Raw genomic sequence first — 19,976 nt, 5'->3', positions numbered from 1 at the left:
CTGAGGTCAGGAACACTGGGCACATCAGCTGGTGTGGCTTCAAGAATTGCTGTGGTTTTTATGATAATTTTCAGGAGGAACAAATCACATAAATAATTTAGTGAGTTTTTGATTCATCTTGCAAATCAGCTTTAATTCAGTGTGTGCAGTTTGGTGATGGAGCAGCATGGTAACCTGTGAACACACAGTTGGAGGGGTGGGATCTTAAGTTCTAAGTACATGTGTATGATGTAGTTCGGGCCAAACCTACTGTTTCTAAAGCTTCAAGGAAGATAAATACAGGAATCTGATCTTTTTCCCAGAAAAAAGTTGCTGTTCCAAGTGTTCATGAAAGAAAGAGAGAAGCCTCTGCCTGGCAATCCACAGGGAAGGACTCCACACGGAAAGGCTGCACCGACTATTTGAAGTCTGTCTGCGGAGGGTCAGCACACCATCACACCCACTGGTGAGACAAGGAGTTCAGCTGAGCAGAGGACAGCGAGCCATCCCAGACTCTCAGAGCAGACCTCCAGAGCTCGCCCTCCCCTTCCCAGAGCCAGAGTAACGCAACACAACGACCACACTGGGGCTTTTGCTGTAGACGGGGACAGGGCAGTGCTCTCCTCCAGCACAACCACCGTTTCAGCCGGACAGCTGCGACTGCCTGCAAGAGCCCCTGGATCGGGCCTGTTGTCTGCTGACATTTTCCCCATGGAAAGAAGGGGCGGGGAAGACCAAGGCACCCTCGGACTCCGATGTCACCTGCCAGCCAGCTGTATGCAATTCTGCATTACAGGGCCTTGTATACTCTAGAGGTGCTAGCATTTACAAACTGTGAAAGGTTACCGAAGGCAAAGTCCATCGATGCAGCTACAGGGAAGTTGCCATCCATGCCGGCGTGAGACTATTCAGTGGTGTGGCTACTTTCGGGTCACCCATGCTCTCGTAGGCAATCCCTCAGCCTGCTCTGCAAAGGAGCCCAAAATATTCATTGGTTTCCCCAAGCTGGACTTCGACGGAATCATACTTTGGTTTGTTGGTGGTGTCCTACGAGGATGGAGTAGGCATTTGCTTACATCTCCCAAGGAAAGAGTTCCCATGACACAGTCTCACATATCCCAGGCTGGCCGAGAACTTACTATGTAAGTGAGGCTAGCCTAAACTGCTGATCCCCCTGCCTCCACTGCCCAAGGGCTGGGACTGCAAATGTGCATGTCCAGCAAGTTGCATATTGTTCTAGGTGTTCTGAGTGATGTTCAGAGATGAAGACTGGGTCTTCAGGAGCTCATAACTCTGCTCCCCAAAGGAGGGCTGCTCCCACATGTGTGTGATCCCAAAAAAACGCTCAACAAAATTATGTCTTAGTGGGAGAACAGGAGTGAGCAAGGCGACACATGCTGAAGTCACATTATGTGCCCCAAGCTGATGGCAGGTCACAGCTAAGATTGGAGCTCTGAAGACAGGCCATTTCACTGGGAAAAACACATAGCAGAACCAAGCCAATGTGTCATTCCACTGACTCACTGGGTAGTTTCTGACCCTGACTCTGTGGGTCTCCACAGCCTCGGGCAACCTCCAACCTCCTTGTTTAAAGCATAAGATGGCTGCCACACACATCCAGTGGCCGCTAACCACAAGACCTGTCCGGTGCAGAGCTGAGCCTTGCTCCCCTCCCCTCTCACCCTAGAGTCTAAGCCACACAAGCACACCTTGTCGAAGAGATAAAGCCCTCGGGGAGAGTGATGAAACCCAACAGGAAAAGCCCTTCCCTGCCCTTCTCAGTTCCCACTGTATCGTATTAGTATCTAAATCTGGTTTTGTGAAATACATGTTTTCCTAGATCAAGTTTTTCAGAGATAAGCTATGAAGTTAAGGGGAAGAGAAAGAAAGTCAATACACACTCAGCCTTGCAAGAATCCCACGAAGAGCTATGGAAATCTAGCTGCCTGCCCTGCGTACGATAGCTGGGCCAATCAGGGCCTTCTGAGGAGGCCACCTGGCATCCATCCCTTGCTCTTGGAGGCCAAGAACCAAAAGGTGGGAGAGAAATGGGCCCACCACCTAGAATTTATATTTTAGATGTAAAGTCACAGACGGACTCCAAATATTCCAGGCAGACAGTGTTTATCAATGGCAAACGGGGTGCTTCTCAATCACCTTTTAGAGAAACACAAGGCCATAAGATCTGTTATAGATAGTCAAGTCAGTAAACAGAGCCCCTTTTGAAGCTATGGGTTTGGATTTGTTTTCCTTGGTGTATCTTGGGAGAGTCAGACCTCATGCACACACATCTGTGCCTAGAATAGTAGGCAACACTCAACAACAATACATTACATTGGCAAGGGGTGACCAGGAGAAAGTGCTCCAAAAGTTACGGTGGCAACAGCCCATGGATGTTAAATTACTGGTGGTAATCCACAGTGGGAGCTACATTCTGACTTGTCTTGGCATATTCAGGTAAGGACCACCTTGCAACCAAAACCAGCCAACCACCACTCACACCGTTTGTACAGAGGAGTAGGGCATTTAAGGCCCGGACAATGGTCCCGGCCTCGCCAGAACAGAGCAGGGTCGGGCATTTTCTCTCCGTGTTGCCTACTGAGTATCAGCACTCTGCTGGCTGCGTGCCAGGAGCATGGGCCACCCCATGGCAGCCTAAGCACTGCCCTCTAGCTGCATTCACTTCCCTGGGGAGCTCCCAGGGGCTTACGGGGGAACCCTGAGCAGAACCTGGACACTCCTCTGGTTTTCCCCAGTGAATCATTTCCAAGTAGACAATAGATTCCATGACTTTGACTCAAATAGAGAGAGAATGGAACTGGGACAAAACAGGCAACTCCGAAGTAGGGTTTCCAAAGCCGGAGGCCTGGTGTAAAACGGATTTGACGCCAGAATCTATTTTTACCTGTGGGTTGCCTATTGATTTAACTCAGGTTTGAAAAAGGCGTTTGCCAAACTAGACTCCCACAAAAGTGCTCCACACAGGATACTTTGAGTAACTCTAATGATCTATACAGTAGACACTAATGTGTAGTGGTCTAAATTAGATCTCTAATAATTTAGACACCTCAACTTCATACTTCTCATTGTAAAAACCTCTATTAACATCACATGACTTAATATTCTTGTTCATAGCTGAGAACATAGCAGAATTAACGAGGAGAGGAGGAGGAAACCTAAGCCTGTGTGTGAACCCAGGCTGGTTTAAAATGCTGCAATAATGCAGGGAGCACACAGATCAGCTGATGGAGCTGGAAATACGATGTTTGTGGGTGCAACGCACCACGTCACCAGAAGCCTGGGAGCAGATGGAGGCAACTGCTGCCAGGTTTACCTCTGACCTTGAGCCTGTGCCATAGGGGATGAGATGCTTTGGTGGGTGACAGCGCTGTGGACCTGCAGTCCCACTCCATCACCTCTCTCTCAGCAGGGAAATTTCCACTTCCCCTGTTCTTCTTTCAGTTCCACTGGATGGACCTCTGTGCAGACACGCCTCCTTACATCCTATGTGTTTCCTCACCGCGGCAAAACGCAAAGGCTACCGGACGCTGATGCTGTCTGTGGCCACACAGGTGAAGTCAGCAGCACATAGGAGTGGCCGGCTTCTATGTCCAGTGAACTGGGCCAGGTAGAGCCCCGCCCCCCTCCAGAGAGGAGGATGGCACAGTCTTGGAAACGCTGAGCAACAGCTTCTGAGGAGAAAATGTCAGCTGCTGCCTAACACGGTTCACACAGAAAAATCGATTTAACTATTTCCTATTTCTGCACCATCAGGTCAGGGACGAAGCATCTATGAAGTATGTCCCCAGAGCTCACAGAGACGATGATGCAGCCACAGAAAACTGAAGGGGAGGACGGGAGACAGTAAGTTTTCCTACTTGCAAAACATTGCAAAGTCAGATGCCTAAGCGAATACACAGCACACCCTACTAAAAACCCTAGGCTTCCTTTCATTTAAAATGGTATCTAGTACAGCTGCACAATTGACAGAGTCATTTTGGTCAATTGCAGACTGCATATGGAAAGGTGGTCCTGTAGCTATCTTAGTCTGGGTGAGTAAACACTGAGCTGCTCATATAGCCCAGACCCATCTAAAGACACATTCCCAGAGATGCCTTACTGTTAGGCAACCCAGGACTGTGTATGACCACTGCACACAGAAGACTTACTCGAGCTGGAAATAGATACCTCTGTAAAACATCGGCGTGTACTGGACTGACCACAGAGACCAGCACACACGGACAACCGTGCCATCAATGGTTGGTTACCTGTAACTATCTGGGGCTACGCTGACTTTTAGGTGTCAGTGGGCTTCAAAGTTCTCTTCAGTGAGCAGACTCTGAGGGCAGGTTGGGCATTACTTTTCAACATACAGCTTCAAAAACTAAACCTGCTGGGCCTGGGGGCACAGATCTGTAATCCCAGCCCCACAGGAGACTAGAGCAAGAGGGTCACAGTCCTGAGGCCTGCCTGCACTACAGAGTGAGTTCAAGGCCAGGCTGGGCAACTCAGTGAGACCTTGTCTCAAAATAAAAAGCAGAGAAAGAGCTGAGGAGATAGCTTAGGAGTCAGAGCACCTGCCTGTCATGTACGTGGTTAGGTTCAGCCCCCAGGACTCCAAAAGTTCAAACAGTGAACAAACATAGAAACCTGAGCTAGCTTTTTGAACTACCTTTCTTAGCTTTAATTTTGAAAGCATTCTAAATATTTAAGGCTTATAGATCTTTTAACTTTCTGATGCAATGCCCTAGAATGCACAGGGTGGTCTACGTACTAAACAGCCCCCTAGTTGACAAATGTAGAACAGATATTTGTCCAAAAAATGAGAAATAAGAGATTAAATAGAATTAGATTTCATCACTGAGCAAATCAGGAAGTGGGCTGACATTTTTAAGGAACGAGCTTTACAAACTGGGTCATCCTAGAAGGTAGAAAACCTCAGATCACATTCACACACCAGATTATTCCTGAGCCAGCACTGTATATCAAGGATACTTGAGATTTGCCACATTTTGGGAAACATACTTTTCTCCATAAAATGTTTGTACTGTTACTTTAATTCAGTGGTAAAGGCCACAGGGAAGGTGTGGGGGGGGGGCAATGTGTGAGTTGGTTCACCCCCCACTGAATGTGGACACCAGAACCCCTCAGGATCAGGCCACTCCCTGGCCTTCAACTCTGCAATGCCTCTGACGTCCATATGCAGCTAGGCCAGCAAGCATCACACATTCCTTTCTGGAACGTTCCATGCAGTTGGGAGTATGAATACTCCCCGAGAAAGGCTTCACATCAGCAGTGTGTGAACTTGATATAAACAGGCAGAATATTCCACTTCACGTTACCTCCATTTCCTACTAGAGTGCTGCAGTAGCTTAATCAGCTGCTCTAGAAGTGGCCCCTCCACCCCCCGCCCCACAGAAGCACCTGTTACAAGATGAGCAAGTGAAGGAGGAGCACCCAGGCCGACAAGGCAATAGCTCCGGAAGAAATACTTGGGAAACACTTTTCCCCCTTTTTTAGTGAACAGCACTTTACTGCCCCCTTTGGCATTTTAATATCAGAACAGTTTCTACGCAGGCTTATTCTGAAACCAGAGAAATAGTGGGGTGTAGCGAGCTACAGGGTGTCAAGTTCACACAGAACTAGGTTACCAGATACCGTGCTTAGAGTAACAAGTAATTACCCTGAAACTTCCAGCAAGCACACCGCTATCTTCTCCGCGGCTTCAAACCTCCAAGAAGTAAGTAGTAATTGGAGGCTCTAACTGACATTTTCTGCTTTAATTCGAATGTGTGTGTGTGTTGGAACAGTGGCCTGTTTTCACAGGTGCCCCTTTCTTTCAGTTTTCTAAAACAAATACTCTGTGCAACTTGAACCCGATTTATTCAAGGATAAGAAAGGGGACCTAAAAGCAGGCTGTACAATTGGGGACCATTAAAGTGTTCTAAATGCGAGACTTCGAGGGGGTGGGGGTGGGGGGGTGAGCATTTCAAACTTCACACCAACCACAAGCCAAACCTTTTCAAGAGCCGAAAGATGAGAAGCGCAGAAATCCAAGCGTCTGGAGAGTACACAGCCCCAGGAACCAGTTCAGCAACTCCACCAGGTGAGGAGCTGGCCTGGGCACCGAAGCCCGAAGAAAGTTCTGCTCACCGAGCAGCACTGTGATGGTGGAGGACCTCCGGCCTGATGGCCTCAGCTTGCCTTCCACAGTCACACCACGAGGAACACATTTCTTCAAATTCATCGTTTCCCTCTGTCTTCCTACAGTGCCCAATGAGTCAAAAGGACACTGAACGGCACCGCTTACGTGGCTGCACAACCGCAGGGAACTGACGTCTTTTGACGTTCGTCTTGTTTTCCTGTGTGTCTGTGATACGGTGCTAGAAAACACTGGTCACCAGAGGAGATTCCACTTTGAGACGCTCAGAGATAATATTCCCACACCTTAAACGGTTTGGTTCCCCCGCCAGGGAAAACAGTGCGGGTATTTACTTCAGTTCTACCCATGTAATTGTCTTTGCCACCTCAACACCTTCACTTGCACACCTGTAACAGGCGAAGGCTGAAACACGTATCTCCTATCAATCGTTTCCAAGTCAGACCTCACCTGCGTGGGGCAGATGCCACTGCTGTCTTTTCACAGGTTAGCGGGCACCTTTTAAATCTGCTATGGAATTAAGAGCAAAACTAAGGTTTCGTTGACGTAGTGGACCAAAGAACATTCTTTGCCTGCTCTACCCTCTCCTTCAATTAAAAAAAGGGGGAAAAAAAAAATCACAGATTCTGTGGCCAGCCAAGGCAAGATTCGAGGGCTAGAGCACGAAGCTGGAGGGGTGCGGGGTGCGCAGTGAGCAAGCAAGAAGAGGGATGGTACATGCCAGACGGCCCCGCCGGCAAGCCGACCGGGCAGGCTCCCTGATTGAAACCCCGATTTCATAACCCCAGTGACAGCAGGCATTGCAGCCTTCTTTCTCAGCTGTAATTTGTCAGCACCTGTACGGTCATGTTCCCAGCCGTGCTTTTAGCAAGAGTCTATAAAGGAAGGTGGGACCCACGTTATTTATAGGCCAGGCCCTAGAGAGGAAGATGGCTCTCACAGAGAAAGGGTCCAAAGGGCACCTCCAGCTGGTTCTCTGTTGTTTCGGAGCCATTTGCTCATTTACCTGAGTGGTGAAGTCACAGGGGTGAGAGCCACGTGCAAATCTAACGAGGGCTGAGGGGTCCGCCTCCTCGACACTCCAAGACCCGGCATCCAGGGGTAGTCCTGGCCGTGAACACAGTCCCTTCAGCCCTCCATCCTCTTCCTCCCCACCACCATGTTGCTTCATTTCAGAGTGTCCTGCCTTTTGTGGAACACAATTCACTCTTGTCCCCACTAAGATGAAAGCCTTTTCCTTTGGCCAGGTGTCCAACCAACAGACCCTCCCCCCTCCCCCCCCCCACATGCCTGCTCCCCTGTCCCCCCACAGAGCAGCACACAAGCAGGTGCTTCTCCAACAGAAGTAGGAGTGAGTCCACAACAGAGAGAAGGGACCATGACACGCAGCTTCCTGGGTCTGAGAAGGGAGTCTCCTTGACAGGCAAGCTTAATAGGCCTAGCAAACAGTTTACAAGGCTGTGTGCCATGGCTTTACAAGCCCCTAAATGGCTGCTTCCCAGCACTTCCTCCTTCCCAGGCTCCAGGGGAGGGGTCAGGCACAGGTCCCCGTGGGTGTGGTAGGAGTTACCTTCCTCCTGTCACAGCCAGTGGGATAGGGGAAGAGGGGGAAGAGAAACCCAATGGGTAACAAAACTGCCACCTGCAGAAATGAGGAGTGGAATTGGTTACGGATCGATACACGTCACCCAGGACCATGTCACATGATGGAAATATGAACGAATGGTGTTCTGCTGTAATTCTCTTCCCTGGCCGAATCACAAAACAGTTCCAGAGTTAGGCCCTAACAGTGACTCCAGAAGGCTGACATTGAACAGAGAGAACTGGGCAGGCAAGAGCTAGCTGAGAGGGTGCCATGCGGTGGCACTTTTAGAGTCTCAGTTCCAAGGGAAGTGAAGACGTGGTTGCCTTCTCCGGAAGCTTGTGCTGCATGCAGGTAGGCAGATGCCGGAGTGGAGGAAACGCAAATCCAGAGGCGACACTGTGGAGTCCACAGAACCCCAGGCCCACCAATATTCACCATCCGGCTTCCTTAAACAAACTGCTCCAAACTTGCAGAACATCAAAAGCCAGATGGGCTGAACTGAATGAATCCACAGGCAAGAAGCCAGACTCCCCCCGTTTGCTGTAGAAATAGGCCTGGGCTTGATTTGAGTCTTCTCAGCTCTGACAAGCTGGAAGCTGGCACAGTTCCCACAATCCAAAATAAAATGGCATTTAATTGTGACTAGACTCTAAAAAAGATGTCATACTATCTCCTTAGCTTGACACACACTCAGCAGCAAACTGGAGGTGACTCTGGAAGCCTGACTTTCTCCCAGGGGGAGCTGACCAATCACTTAAATTCTTAAAAGGAAAATGTTGATAGTCAAAGGAGTCATACACAATCAATGCATTAATATTATATACTGTAAAAACTGCCTAGTCACCTTTTAGACGGTCTGATGATGACTCTGCTTCCAGTGAGTATGGTCTTGTCAGATCTGAGCTTCAAAGGATCCCTTTAGAACCGGACACCCAGCAGAAATGAGGGCTACTCGGCGTTCAAACGAACAAGGGAAGATCGCATTCAATGCCTCTCTTTTCTCTACCTTGTGTGGACTGCCTTGAGCAAATACACACTTAACTTACCCACAGCCAACCTCTTCCTGCGACAGCACAAAAGAAAGGCAGAGAACCCAACGGCCAGAGAGCGACACCAAAGCACTTCAGTTCAAATCTACATCTTAACTTCCGAGGACCTTGGGTAACTTGGTTAATCCATTTGGCCCCAATTTCTCCACTAGTATTAAGAGGATAACAAAAATATTTTCCACTGGCGGCTGCAAGAAGGTTTAATAATGGAGGACTGGGGAGATGGCTCAGCTATTAAGAGTATCAACTGCTCTTCTAGAGGACCCGGGTTCAAATCCCAGCACCCACATGGCAGCTCACAACTGTCTGTAACTCCAAGATTTGACACCCTCACACAGACATACACCAATGCACATAAGATAAAAATAAATAAATTATAGAAAGAAGGTTTAAAAGGTATGTATCCAGCAGCTGGAACAGCAGCTGGCGTGTGGTAAGCCTTGTATACCACTGTTGTTACATAAAACAGGGTCCAATAGGAAGAAAGTTGTTGCAACAACAACAACAAAAACCAAAACTACCACACTGCCCATCCCTGAACCCAGGCTGGATTCATGTATTCACTCAAGGACAAACATCTTTTACTAAGATACACAGAGAACCTACTCTTAATGCACAGCTGAACAGTTTAACAAGAATGTCCAAGGCTTGTTCACACACTTGTGTTCAGAGAAAGTACTGGATCAGGGAAGCAGAGGAAGAAGGTCTAGACTGCCGGTAGATGGGGAATTAAAAGGTGCTTTATGGACCAGAGAATCTTAAAGAGTCGGCAGCAATGACTGGCGAGCAAAAACAAAGTAACACCAGAGAGCTTAAAATATTAGTGTTCATCTTCTTTAACAAAGTGTTCTCATTTTTTCCTTTGTATGGGGATGGTATTCGGTGGACAGCCAGTGAATTTTATTAACAGTAGCTGACATTTACTGGCTTGTTGTGCCCAGCTCAGAGCTAGGCCCCTCAGACACATTTCATCCTGACCACCGTTTTATGACTTTCTCACTCAGCACTGCTATGAGATTGTCTCTGATTTAAAGCTGGACAAATGAGCAACATGGAGGGTACTCTTCCAACTGCACAGCCGGGGGACGGCTAAGCAGGGATTGGCTCACACACGTGAACTCCAAAGCCTGTGCTCCCGATCAAACCAAGCCACTGTCCTGGAGAAATCGATGGCCTGACCTGGCCATGATGACACTCACGTTTAAAACAATGGGTCCTTGATAATCCCCACATCAGAAGGGCTGCTGAAATCAATGAGCTGCTCTTCCACAGGGCCTGTCTCTTCCACTCTGTGGGATTTGACTCTGTGCTATGGCCACTCAGAGGCACATTATAGACACTACCCTAGGCCGAAATAAGAGACTTCTGGCTTGCGCACTACTATATTTCAGCAATCTACCATGACTTGGCTTAGAGAAACTACTGTCTTTAAAAACTCAAGTTTCTTCTCACCTGGATTGAACCCCTACCCAGGACTGTCCACCTTCTGGTCTTCCCCTTTCACCTCATCACCTCTACATACAATGCCATGGCATCCCAGCATGGAATATTCCAGTTTCTACTTGGCATTTAAATCTCAAGGAAAGAGATTTTTCTGCCTTGACTATATTCTCAGAGTAATGGACCTGGCCATTAATAAACACTTATTGGATTAATCAAGTTACAACTGCCAATTGTCTTGGGCCCTTGTGACCTCTAAAAGAAAGAACGGGGTTGGGGGTGGGGATGGGGGGTGGGGGGGTGGTGGTGTTGCAGGTGACGACAAGTTAAAGGTCAGATTTCCTCAAGGGCCCTAAACAGCCTTTGAAAGTAGGAAGACTGCTAGATCTCTATTCCACAAAAGGCTGACCCAAGGTAACAGTTCTCTTGGGTTTGCTTTCCCGCCAACACCAGCAGCTGACGACATCTCGGGAGCTTGCTTAAGTGTATATCTCCCAGTCCCTTCTTAGCCCCCAGGAATCAGAAATTCTGGGAGATGGGGGGTGGGTTCAGAAACCAGTTTTCACAATCCCCGAAGATGACTTTGGTGCCCTTCAGTTCAGGAGCCTTGGATCTGGAGGGTGGATCTTGGATCTCTGACAGCCAATGATAAGAACACGGGCAGCCAACAGCATTAATCTGGGTTGTGCCTGCACATCCCACAGATACTTACTGGATACCCACAAGAGTCAGAAGTGAGTGAACTGTTGGAAGAAATAAGGCAGTGTCTGCCCCTTGCTTTGCCAAAAAGGCAAGGAGAGAGCACCTGAGCATGCCTGGAAGCAGTCCTGCACCTAGAGACCTGAGGTTCTGGGCATGCCTGGAAATGGCCCTGCACATAGAGACCTGGGGTTCTGGGTATGCCTGGAAGTGACCCTGCACATAGAGAGAGATCTGGGTTTCTGGGCATCCTGGAAGCAGCCCTGCACATAGAGACCTGGAGTTGACTGCCAGGCCTATAGGCTTGCAAAGGAAAACTGGACAGAGATCTCCATCATCACAGAAAAGAATGCATCTAGGGTCTTTCCTAGTGACCTGTTTTCTGAGGGCAATTCTGACTGAGGATGAATGCTCTAGGAACACAGAAAGATAACGTAAGAGGGGAAAAGGCAAGGACTGAGGGGTTTTGTCAGGAGGTGTGACCAACCTCACGGTGCCTCAGGCTCATCTGCTATCCCTTGAGAGGATGGAAGAGGTCATCTCAAAGACGTCTCCACCTTTGAAGGACAGAAACTCCATGAAATACACATAGGCGAGGAAGCAGCCCAGGCAAACGGGAAGAATCAAGCTCTGCCTTACAACATGCATACCTCAGTCAGGACGAGGCCTCATTAAAATCACTCCCTTCTCTCACAGATATGCTGGACCTCGGAACAGCACTCACAGGTTCTAGGGAGATCCAGAGTCTCCACAAAAAGTATCGGTGTATGTCTTGGTGGCAACGGGCTTCAGTACCAGAGAAGTGCTACAAATAATGTAATTAAAATTAGACACAACTGAATTTCGATGGAGAAAACAAACTGGGTTGTTTAACCATCCTGCAGAGCATCTATTTACAATCCCGATGAATAGGATGTTTTCTGAGTGTGTAGATCACCAGTGGCCCAACCACAGCATTTGGAAAGTGCTCCCCCTGGGTAGTTCCTACTCCTCGCTGTGGAGGATGGAACTCTACCTTCTTCACTAGAACCCATTTGCTCTTCCCGTTCTGTTTAGAGAATTACTCTGGGCAGAAAGAACCCGCTTTCTTTAAGAGAGCCTTTCCCCACTATGGTTTTAAAATCTGAAATCAGCAAGTATTTGAATTTGCACACCGAAGGAAACTATTTGAACGATCCACTGCTCATTCCGTGTTGCAACCCCAGAATCAGGTCTGCTTGGAACGCTGCTACAGTGGGAATCCTGGTAACCATCTACTCACGACTTTCCTGGGTTTGTTACTGTCTAGTCCTCCCCCTCCTCTTCAGAAACAGAAGCTGTTTCTAAAATATATGGCCCAGATATGCTCCATGGAATGGAGGGTCCAGAAAAGGCGTGAAGAGGAGCTCACCACTGGACAGTTAGTAAACACATGCAGGGCTTTCTTGCATAGCTCTTGAATCACTTTAACCCTGTTCCTAACGGAAAGCTGGAGGCCAAGGCGATTCAGCGTCTCCCTTTGTCATTTGCCGGCCATAAATATGCGCCAGTCTGTGTGTGAAAAGCTGAAGGAGGCGGCAAGCTTGCTGGACATTTATCATTCTCTGTTCCCTGTTAACAAGCAAATACTTTAGCTGAATGGGCCATTAGCAATCATTGTCAAATGGAGAATGAAAGGTGTTAGGATGTGACCAGCCTGTAAATGAGAGAGTGTCCCTCCTCTTTGATGAATCTCGACAAATGAAATGGATATTTTGGTATAGATTCAGAATTAAGACGGAAAGGAAGGCACAAAGTGGCAGGTGTTTGGGCATGAGAAGCGGTGTGCAACTGTACCGTCTTTCATAATTCTCACAGTACAGAGAGAAAAAAAAAACAGATCGCAGAAGCGACGTGTCTACGGCCCCCAAACTATGATCCAGCGTGAGAACTAGGAAGAAAGTCAACGAAATGGGTCTAAAGAGAACATTTAGGGCTTAATGACGTCTTTATCATCTGTGTACAGAAGCAAGAGACTAGACACCCTCCTGCTCCTACTAAAACAGCTCCCAGACCCCACGTGTAAGCCACATACATCCAAGACCCACTCCACGAAGAAAGCCCCTTGTCCTGAAGGAACAGTCAGACCTGCCTGAAATTCCAAAAGATGACAACAAAGCAAACATTTCCTTTCTGGTGGCGTAAACCAGTTGTGGGCATCACTCTGCCCCTCACCCGGGATGGAGTCAGTGACTCACTTTGTTGAATGACTGAAATGGAAAGCATGGAAGACCAGCACTGAGCTCCAGTTCCCTTCCCCGGGGACAGAGGGCAGGAAGCAGTCAGCAACACCAAGAGTTTTTGGTTTTGCCTTCAGTGTGTGCCAGCACTCTAACTTTAGAATCCTGTCATCTCCACCGGGAAGCCCATCTCGTCCAACTCAAAGATGACCAATCGCAGTGGTCAGGGAAGCCAGGAGCCCCTGGAATCACAAGGTTCGTGCGTTTGGACATACCAGATGGAGTATTTGAATTAAACTAAATCCCCCCCTTTCCAACATTGTCACCTGCTATTTTTCTTTTTTCTTAAATTTCCCCAGGAAAGGAAAGATCAACCTCACAGAAGAGCTAGGGGCCCAGGTAAGGGCCAACAGCCCCAGCCTTCCTTCCCCTGGTCCACAGGCAATGCCGGGACGGGAAGGGCCCTGGGGGAAGCCTGAAATCAAAAGGCCTCTGTTTTCTTTTCAGATAATTCGGGCCCTACCTATCTCCCTCTGGTCTCCGTCGCTGCCCAGCAGGTCTCTGCCTGAAGCCCAAATAGATGAAGGCAAGGGCAGCGTAGGGCGGCTAATCCTACAGAATGGCTGCCTCTGTCAGGCCAAGAGTTAAGCAGGAAAAGCTTCCAGGCCCTAACGACTGCAGAGAGCTGTGCGTTTAATCAGCCTCCATCCCAGTCTATAAAAAGGCCGTCAATGAAAGCTACCTTGGCCATATTATCTCCCACCAATGAGCAAGAACTGTACAGCTTTCCTCCACCGCTTCAGCCATCCCAGACCACAAGTGGGGCTTTCATGATTCTTAATCCGAGTTCCCAAGTCTGTGTGGCTCTCACATAATACCCAACAGCCTGGAGCAAGGGCCTTCGCCCTACACCCTTTCAGGGACATGTCATTTCCAACATCAAGCTAATCTATATGTTGCCATGGCTTCTCCTTTATCTGCCTTTACATCTTATGAACTGCATGGATTTACCACATTATTTTTATCTGAAAGACAGAAAATGGTGGTTTTATTGCCATACAATCAGATTACTGCTGCTAGCTCCTCTATGCCTTTTTACCATACTTCAATCAAAAGGGATCAGTTTCTTTATGCGCCGCCCTTGATTTACTTTACATCTGTAAAGACGTAGTCTGGGTTGTAATCCCCTTATTAACTATGACCAGGGTTGATTTGCCTAAAAATAAAAGCAAATTGTGTCAGACCCTTTCACTTTGTTTTTGATTCCGAACTACAAAATGGATTACTAAAGAAATCTTCAGAGTTCACACGGCTGTTATAGTGCTGAATTTAAAACGAGAATTAAACAAGTTAAACAGGGGAGCCATGTCAACGGTTTGCATCTCCCATCACGGGAGAAGGGCTGGCTGCTTGCTTTTGTATTCTTCGGCTTTATAGAGACAATGAAGCCACAGGAGTTTTTCCAAGCTGTTCGGAACATGTCTCATTTGCTATCCTTCCTTTTCGGCTGTTCTTATTCCGCACCGGCCCCCTTCTAATCCTCCCCTTTACGGGGTGGGGGGTGGGGGGGTGCTACCTAGAGAGAGCTAACCCTCTCTGGAAGCTTGCAGTTCTACAGGATCTGCATATTTTAATCAAAATATTTTAAGCAGTCCAACACTTCTCTTTAACAAAGGGTGATCTCATAAGCAAATCTATGCAGATGTTTAAGTGACCTGAAAAACAGGTTCTTTATGTCTGTAGCACAGGCAGGCAGTGACTAGAGACATTTTAATCATCTTTTGGAGGAGGGAGGCATCTTAGCATCCAGCTTGCAGTTAGATATTTTGAGAATAAAGTTTGCATTGGAATGTCAAGGAAATACTGTCCCTTAAAGTGATTCTTCCCCCAGGGTCTACAGTCCATATTTTCCCGGTCTCCGCCACTCCCACTTCTATGACGCTGCCCCACAGTCATGCTGGGATCGGGAATCGTCTCCCATTCTGTGCATGTGCTTTGAAATGTCGATCCAAGTTAGGTGACACATTAAGTTCCTTGGGAGCCACCCGAAATATTTCAGCTGAAGATTAGACAGCAAAGATTTAGTTTCCTCCAGGGCCCACGCTGGTTGAAGGAGGTTTTCATGTGGACCCACCAACAGGATTCATCTCAGTCAATGCGAAGAGGTTCTAGGAAAGCTAATTAAATCCACCAGTTCTCCTCCAGCAGACTAGGGAAACCATTCCAAGGCCTGGTTTTTAGGTAGTCCCAGGGGGTGGCTAATTCTGCCTGTCTACAGCTCCAGCCACCGAGTCAGAACCGTAGTGGAATGCTGGGGCCATTTGCATGTCTTTGCATGGGTAGGACAAGTGTCAACAGCTCAGCTTTGTGAACGCTTCAGAACCAAGTGCCCAGCAAATCATCCTAACCTGGCCCTCTTTTCTGGGGCTGGAAGTTGTAACTGCAGAGGTTAAGAAGTGCAGTCGTGGGACTGCTCAGACCCTCATCTGAAGAGGCTGCCGCCACGTTTGTCTTTGTGCTCTGCCGGGCTCAGCTGTGGAACAGGGTCGACCCCACTACCTACAGTTGATCACCCTGACAAAAAATGTGAGGAACGTGGACGTGAAACAGTACCAACTCCACCCCAGTGCTTTTTCTTTCTATTAAAACCAACAAAGTGTAAACTGTGGAGCGTACGCACAGTTCAAGGCGCTATTCAGTCCAGGCTGAATCTGCATTTGTTTATCTACAGAAATAGGAATTTCAGACACAATAGAAGGTAGGCTGGAGTGTATGTTATTGAACGGCTATTTAAACAGTTCTGTCCATTGTAGTTTAGTTTATCAATTTGACAGGCCCGTATTTATTCAGGGCCTGACCTGGGGGGGGGGGGGAGGCCCGTGTGTTTCAGGTTATCTGGATATTATTCAGCCATTCTTTTGTATCAAGCCAATCAATTTCAGGAATTCAGTGTTACGTATGGGGGAAAAATTACATGGGAAAAGCACAATGCTTTGCAAAGTAACTAGTATGTAATACAGAATAAAACCTGCAGACATAAATTAATACTGGAATGGAATTTTCAAAGGTGTAATTTATTCTAGAATACTATGCCAGTGTGGCATTGTTAGTCCTAAAGTGAAACTATTATTCATCAAAACAAGCAACAACAACAAAAAAACCAGACGGCACTTTATTTTGGCAAAAAAAACCCACTATGCTGGAAAGGGGATTCTACTGAACTGTTAATTAGAAATGATTTGCTTTGCTGTTCTTTCCAGAACTTAAAAATAGTTGAAAAATGACCTAAACAGTACCAGCATCTACAGATACTATGTGGCGAATCTAACAGGGCGGCCACTAATCTCTGAGTACACAGAACTTCTGATTATTACATAAACTCTCCAGGATGAGATGGCAGGCAGTGTGGTTAAAGTAGTTATGGAGATTCCAGTTTACAAATGATTTTCTGGGGCCTATGAGCACACAGCTGCTGCGTGCTCCCTGTGTGGACCACCTGCTAAAAAGGCTGACCCCCGCATGAAACAAATCTAATTACTGATGCCGGCTTCAGGACAAGCGACTTGTCCCACAGTTCATGCAAAGTGAAGTGAAACTTCCAAGCCTCTGATTACCTGCCTGCCACATCTTATCCACAGAAACTTTTCTCTGGAAAAGTGAATAAGGGAGGCAACCCCAGGCACTAAAAACTAAAAGGCCCTTTTGTGTTGCTCTTCGAGGAAGAGATCCTTCTGATCTCACAGATAGCATTCCGCCACATGCTTTCCAAAGACTTCAAGCCATCCTCAGGCGAAGTGTAAGACATTTTACCGTGGAGGCCAGAGAGTAGTCTCACTAACAGCCACTCAGGGAGGCCTGCTCCAGCTAAATGCAGGCCCTTAGCAGCTCTCTGTACATCCGTGGCCGCAGCTCAGAAAACTATACCGTTAAAGATCAAAATAGTGAGTAAATGTAAGACACCACTCCCTCCCTAGCGCGTAACAAACAGAAGACAGGATTCTCCAGATGCTAGGCACGCATAATACTGGTGTGTTTTTTTTTTTCATACAAGTCAGTATTTCTGATCCTCCCTGCTGCACACCCAAGTATAGTGGTCACTACGAACACACACACACATACAAAACCAGTTAGGTCTCTCTTGCTCTGAAGGGTTTCGTGGGAATTTCTTTAAACTAGATTTAAATATAAATATTAAATCCAGACCGGGGGTGTGGGGCGTGGGGAGAGAAAAAGAAGAAGACAGCCTCTGAAAGAGGCGGCGAGTGAAAGTGCAAAGTGGAAAGAGGCAGGCAGCCCGGGGAGGCGGGGGAGGGGCGCACCCGACGCTAGCATTCGGCAGGGAAGGGTGACCTCTGTAGGCACCGCGAGCGAGCGTCAGCAGCAGCCACCACCAGGGCCCCAGTCCGAGCGGCGACGGCGGCGCTCAGGTCCCAGCCAGGCGCCTTCCGGCACCACCAGGTGCCTGTAGATCCCTTGTGGCTGCAACCATGACACTCCGGGGGAGCAGATACAACACCTTACATTAAAAAATCAAAACAAAACAAAACAAAAAATCTATACCCGATCAGACTACATCAAAGGCGGCCCCAGTAACTTTAAAAAGGGGGCCTCCTGGCAAACACGCAAAAAATGTCTGCTTCGGGTCATTTACAACCCGAGATTTTTTTTTTTTCCCCTTTCTAAGGGGAACGTGTTTGGTCAGTTATAATGGTGAATTTGAAATTGACCACTTTCAAGAGAGTAGATGCAATTCTTTGCTTATGGGGGTAATTTCTAAATCAATTCATTCATCTCTACTCTGAAGCCACGCACCATACGCTCAACTCCAATTAGGCCATTGATTTTGCTTCTAATCTCAAAGGTCTGCCTCCAGCCAGGAGCCAGCCAGCGTCTCCACACTCTTCCAGGGCTGAGTCCAGAATTCCTCACAGCACTTTCTGGCCGTAGTTGGAAGATGAGGTAATAGGCAGCACCCAGGTGCGGTTACCGGGACCATGGCCGCGTATACCAAAGGAGGGCTTGCATTTTCCAAACCCCGAGCGCACCCTGTGAGCCCAGACCTGAAAGTTAGTCTCAGGCCTGGCTTTCTCCCGGCTGTGCGCTTTGCTAAAAAGCAAGTCTGATCAAGGGACTCCCGACTCCCCGAGTGCAAAGGCTGCAGTGTTGACTGGGCAGGGCCCTGAGCTTTTCCAAAAAGCGTCGTTAAAATTGAGCCAGCTACCCGGACCGCACCGGGGCTAGGCCACCGGTTCCGACGCGAAGGGAGAGGCCGAGGTGCGGAGGGCTGGCAGCCCGAGTTCTCCGGCCCAGCCAGCGAGCTCCCTGCGCACGTTCGGGCTAGCAAGCCGACTCAGAGCCACGCCGGCTCCCGGACGCTGCAGGCCCAGTGTCCCCTCCCCAAAGGGACGTTCCACTGCCCCAAACCCCCGATTTCTGCCGCCTTCCCGCCGGGGCCCCGGCCGGAGGCTCCCGCGCTCCTCCAGAGCGCCGCATCTCTGCCTGTCTCCGGAGCCCGCCAGTCGCTGCGCGCCTGGAGCCCCTTTACTGGCGACGTCCTCCGTTCTCCAAAAAAGAAGGGAGGGCCGGGTAGCGCCAATCCCACACCTTTCCCGACGTGCCACCCGAGTCGCCAGGGCTTTGGGCACCCTCGAGCACTTGAGGTTGGAAGCCCAGGAAGAGCCCCTTGGAGCCCGCGCTCGCAAGTGCAGCCGGTCCCCACCTAGAGAAATGTGGCGGGGTGGGGGCTGGAGGACAGGAGCCTCAGGTTCTAGAAACAGGCTCCGAGGCCGCCTCCCGCCCGGACCATACGGCGTACTCCCGGGGATCGGCCCGGGCGCCGGGGAAGAGGAAGGGATCGTGGACGACACTTACTTGGAGTTCGAGGAATTCCAGTAGATAGGCTCTAAAACTATCGATCTGGAGATCGCAGTTCTGCATAAAACCATCAAAAGTCCCCAACAGTACTTCCACACGGAGTCCCTCCTGGACCGGGCCATGGCCATGGCCAAGCCGCTCCCAGTTCTGCGCACACCGGGACGCGATGGGACCGGCCACGGGCCGCGATCCCCAATCCTCCGGGGCGGACGCGCCGCACCGCTCCAGCGGTCGCGGAGGCCAGGTGCGCTCGCCCTGCGCGGCCCTCAGCGCGCGGGGTGGGGTCGAACGCGCGGGGCGCGGCGGCTCGGCGGACTCGGGGCTCCGGGGCGCCGCGCCGGACGCAGCTGGGACGGCCGGCTCCCGTGCGGCTCCAGGGTGCCGGGCCAGGCGCGGAGGGCGGGCGCGGCGAGGGCGCAGGACTGGGACAAAGGCCCGCAGCGGAGAGGCGAGTCGGCGTGGGGTGGCGGGTGCTGCTCCCTGAGAGGGGCCGCTTGACTATAGATCCAGGGCAGCGGGCAGCGGCCCGGGCAAGTGGGCGCCGCGTCGGCGCAGTTCCATGTCCCGGAGCGCAGAGAGAAGAGAGGGCGCCTCCTGAATCCTCGCAGCTCGCGGCCCGCCGAGCAGGCAGGAAGGAGGGCACTGGGACCCCCGCGGGCGCCGGACGCGCGCGGGCCTTTGTGTGCGGGGAGGGCGCCGGGACCCGCTATGCGCGCAGCTCCGCAATCCGACCGGCGCCGCCGTCCCCGCCGCGGAGAGTCAGCGCGCCGGGCGCGCTGTCAGAGCACTATAAACGTGGGGCCCCGCCCAGTCGCACGCAGCCCATTGGCCCGCCGCTCTGCGAACGCGCACGGATTGGGCAGCGCGCCCGTCCGTCCGCCGCCCACCCGACACAGGGCCCCGCGAGGTGGGGCGCCGCTGACAGGTGAGCCCCGCCCCCGGGATGAGCCGCGTTGGGCGCCGCGGACCGCGCACGAGTGGCCCCGTGCGGC

At 49.9% G+C, this 19,976-nt stretch overlaps 1 protein-coding gene across 1 annotated transcript in view; it reads right to left on the bottom strand.

The window, feature by feature from the left end:
- Efnb2 (ephrin B2) overlaps nt 1–19,115 on the bottom strand; it is a 44,526-nt gene extending 25,411 nt beyond the window's left edge. The window contains exon 1 of the mRNA XM_006988328.4: nt 18,982–19,115. Within this exon, the coding sequence (XP_006988390.1) occupies nt 18,982–19,112 (131 nt within the window). The 5' untranslated portion in view covers nt 19,113–19,115. The remainder of the gene's footprint in view (nt 1–18,981) is intronic.
- Between the last annotated feature and the right edge of the window lie 861 nt (nt 19,116–19,976).

Source organism: Peromyscus maniculatus, chromosome 17, assembly GCF_049852395.1.
Source record: "Peromyscus maniculatus bairdii isolate BWxNUB_F1_BW_parent chromosome 17, HU_Pman_BW_mat_3.1, whole genome shotgun sequence".
NCBI lineage: Eukaryota > Metazoa > Chordata > Mammalia > Rodentia > Cricetidae > Peromyscus > Peromyscus maniculatus.
This window is presented reverse-complemented; position numbering and strand designations above follow the sequence as displayed.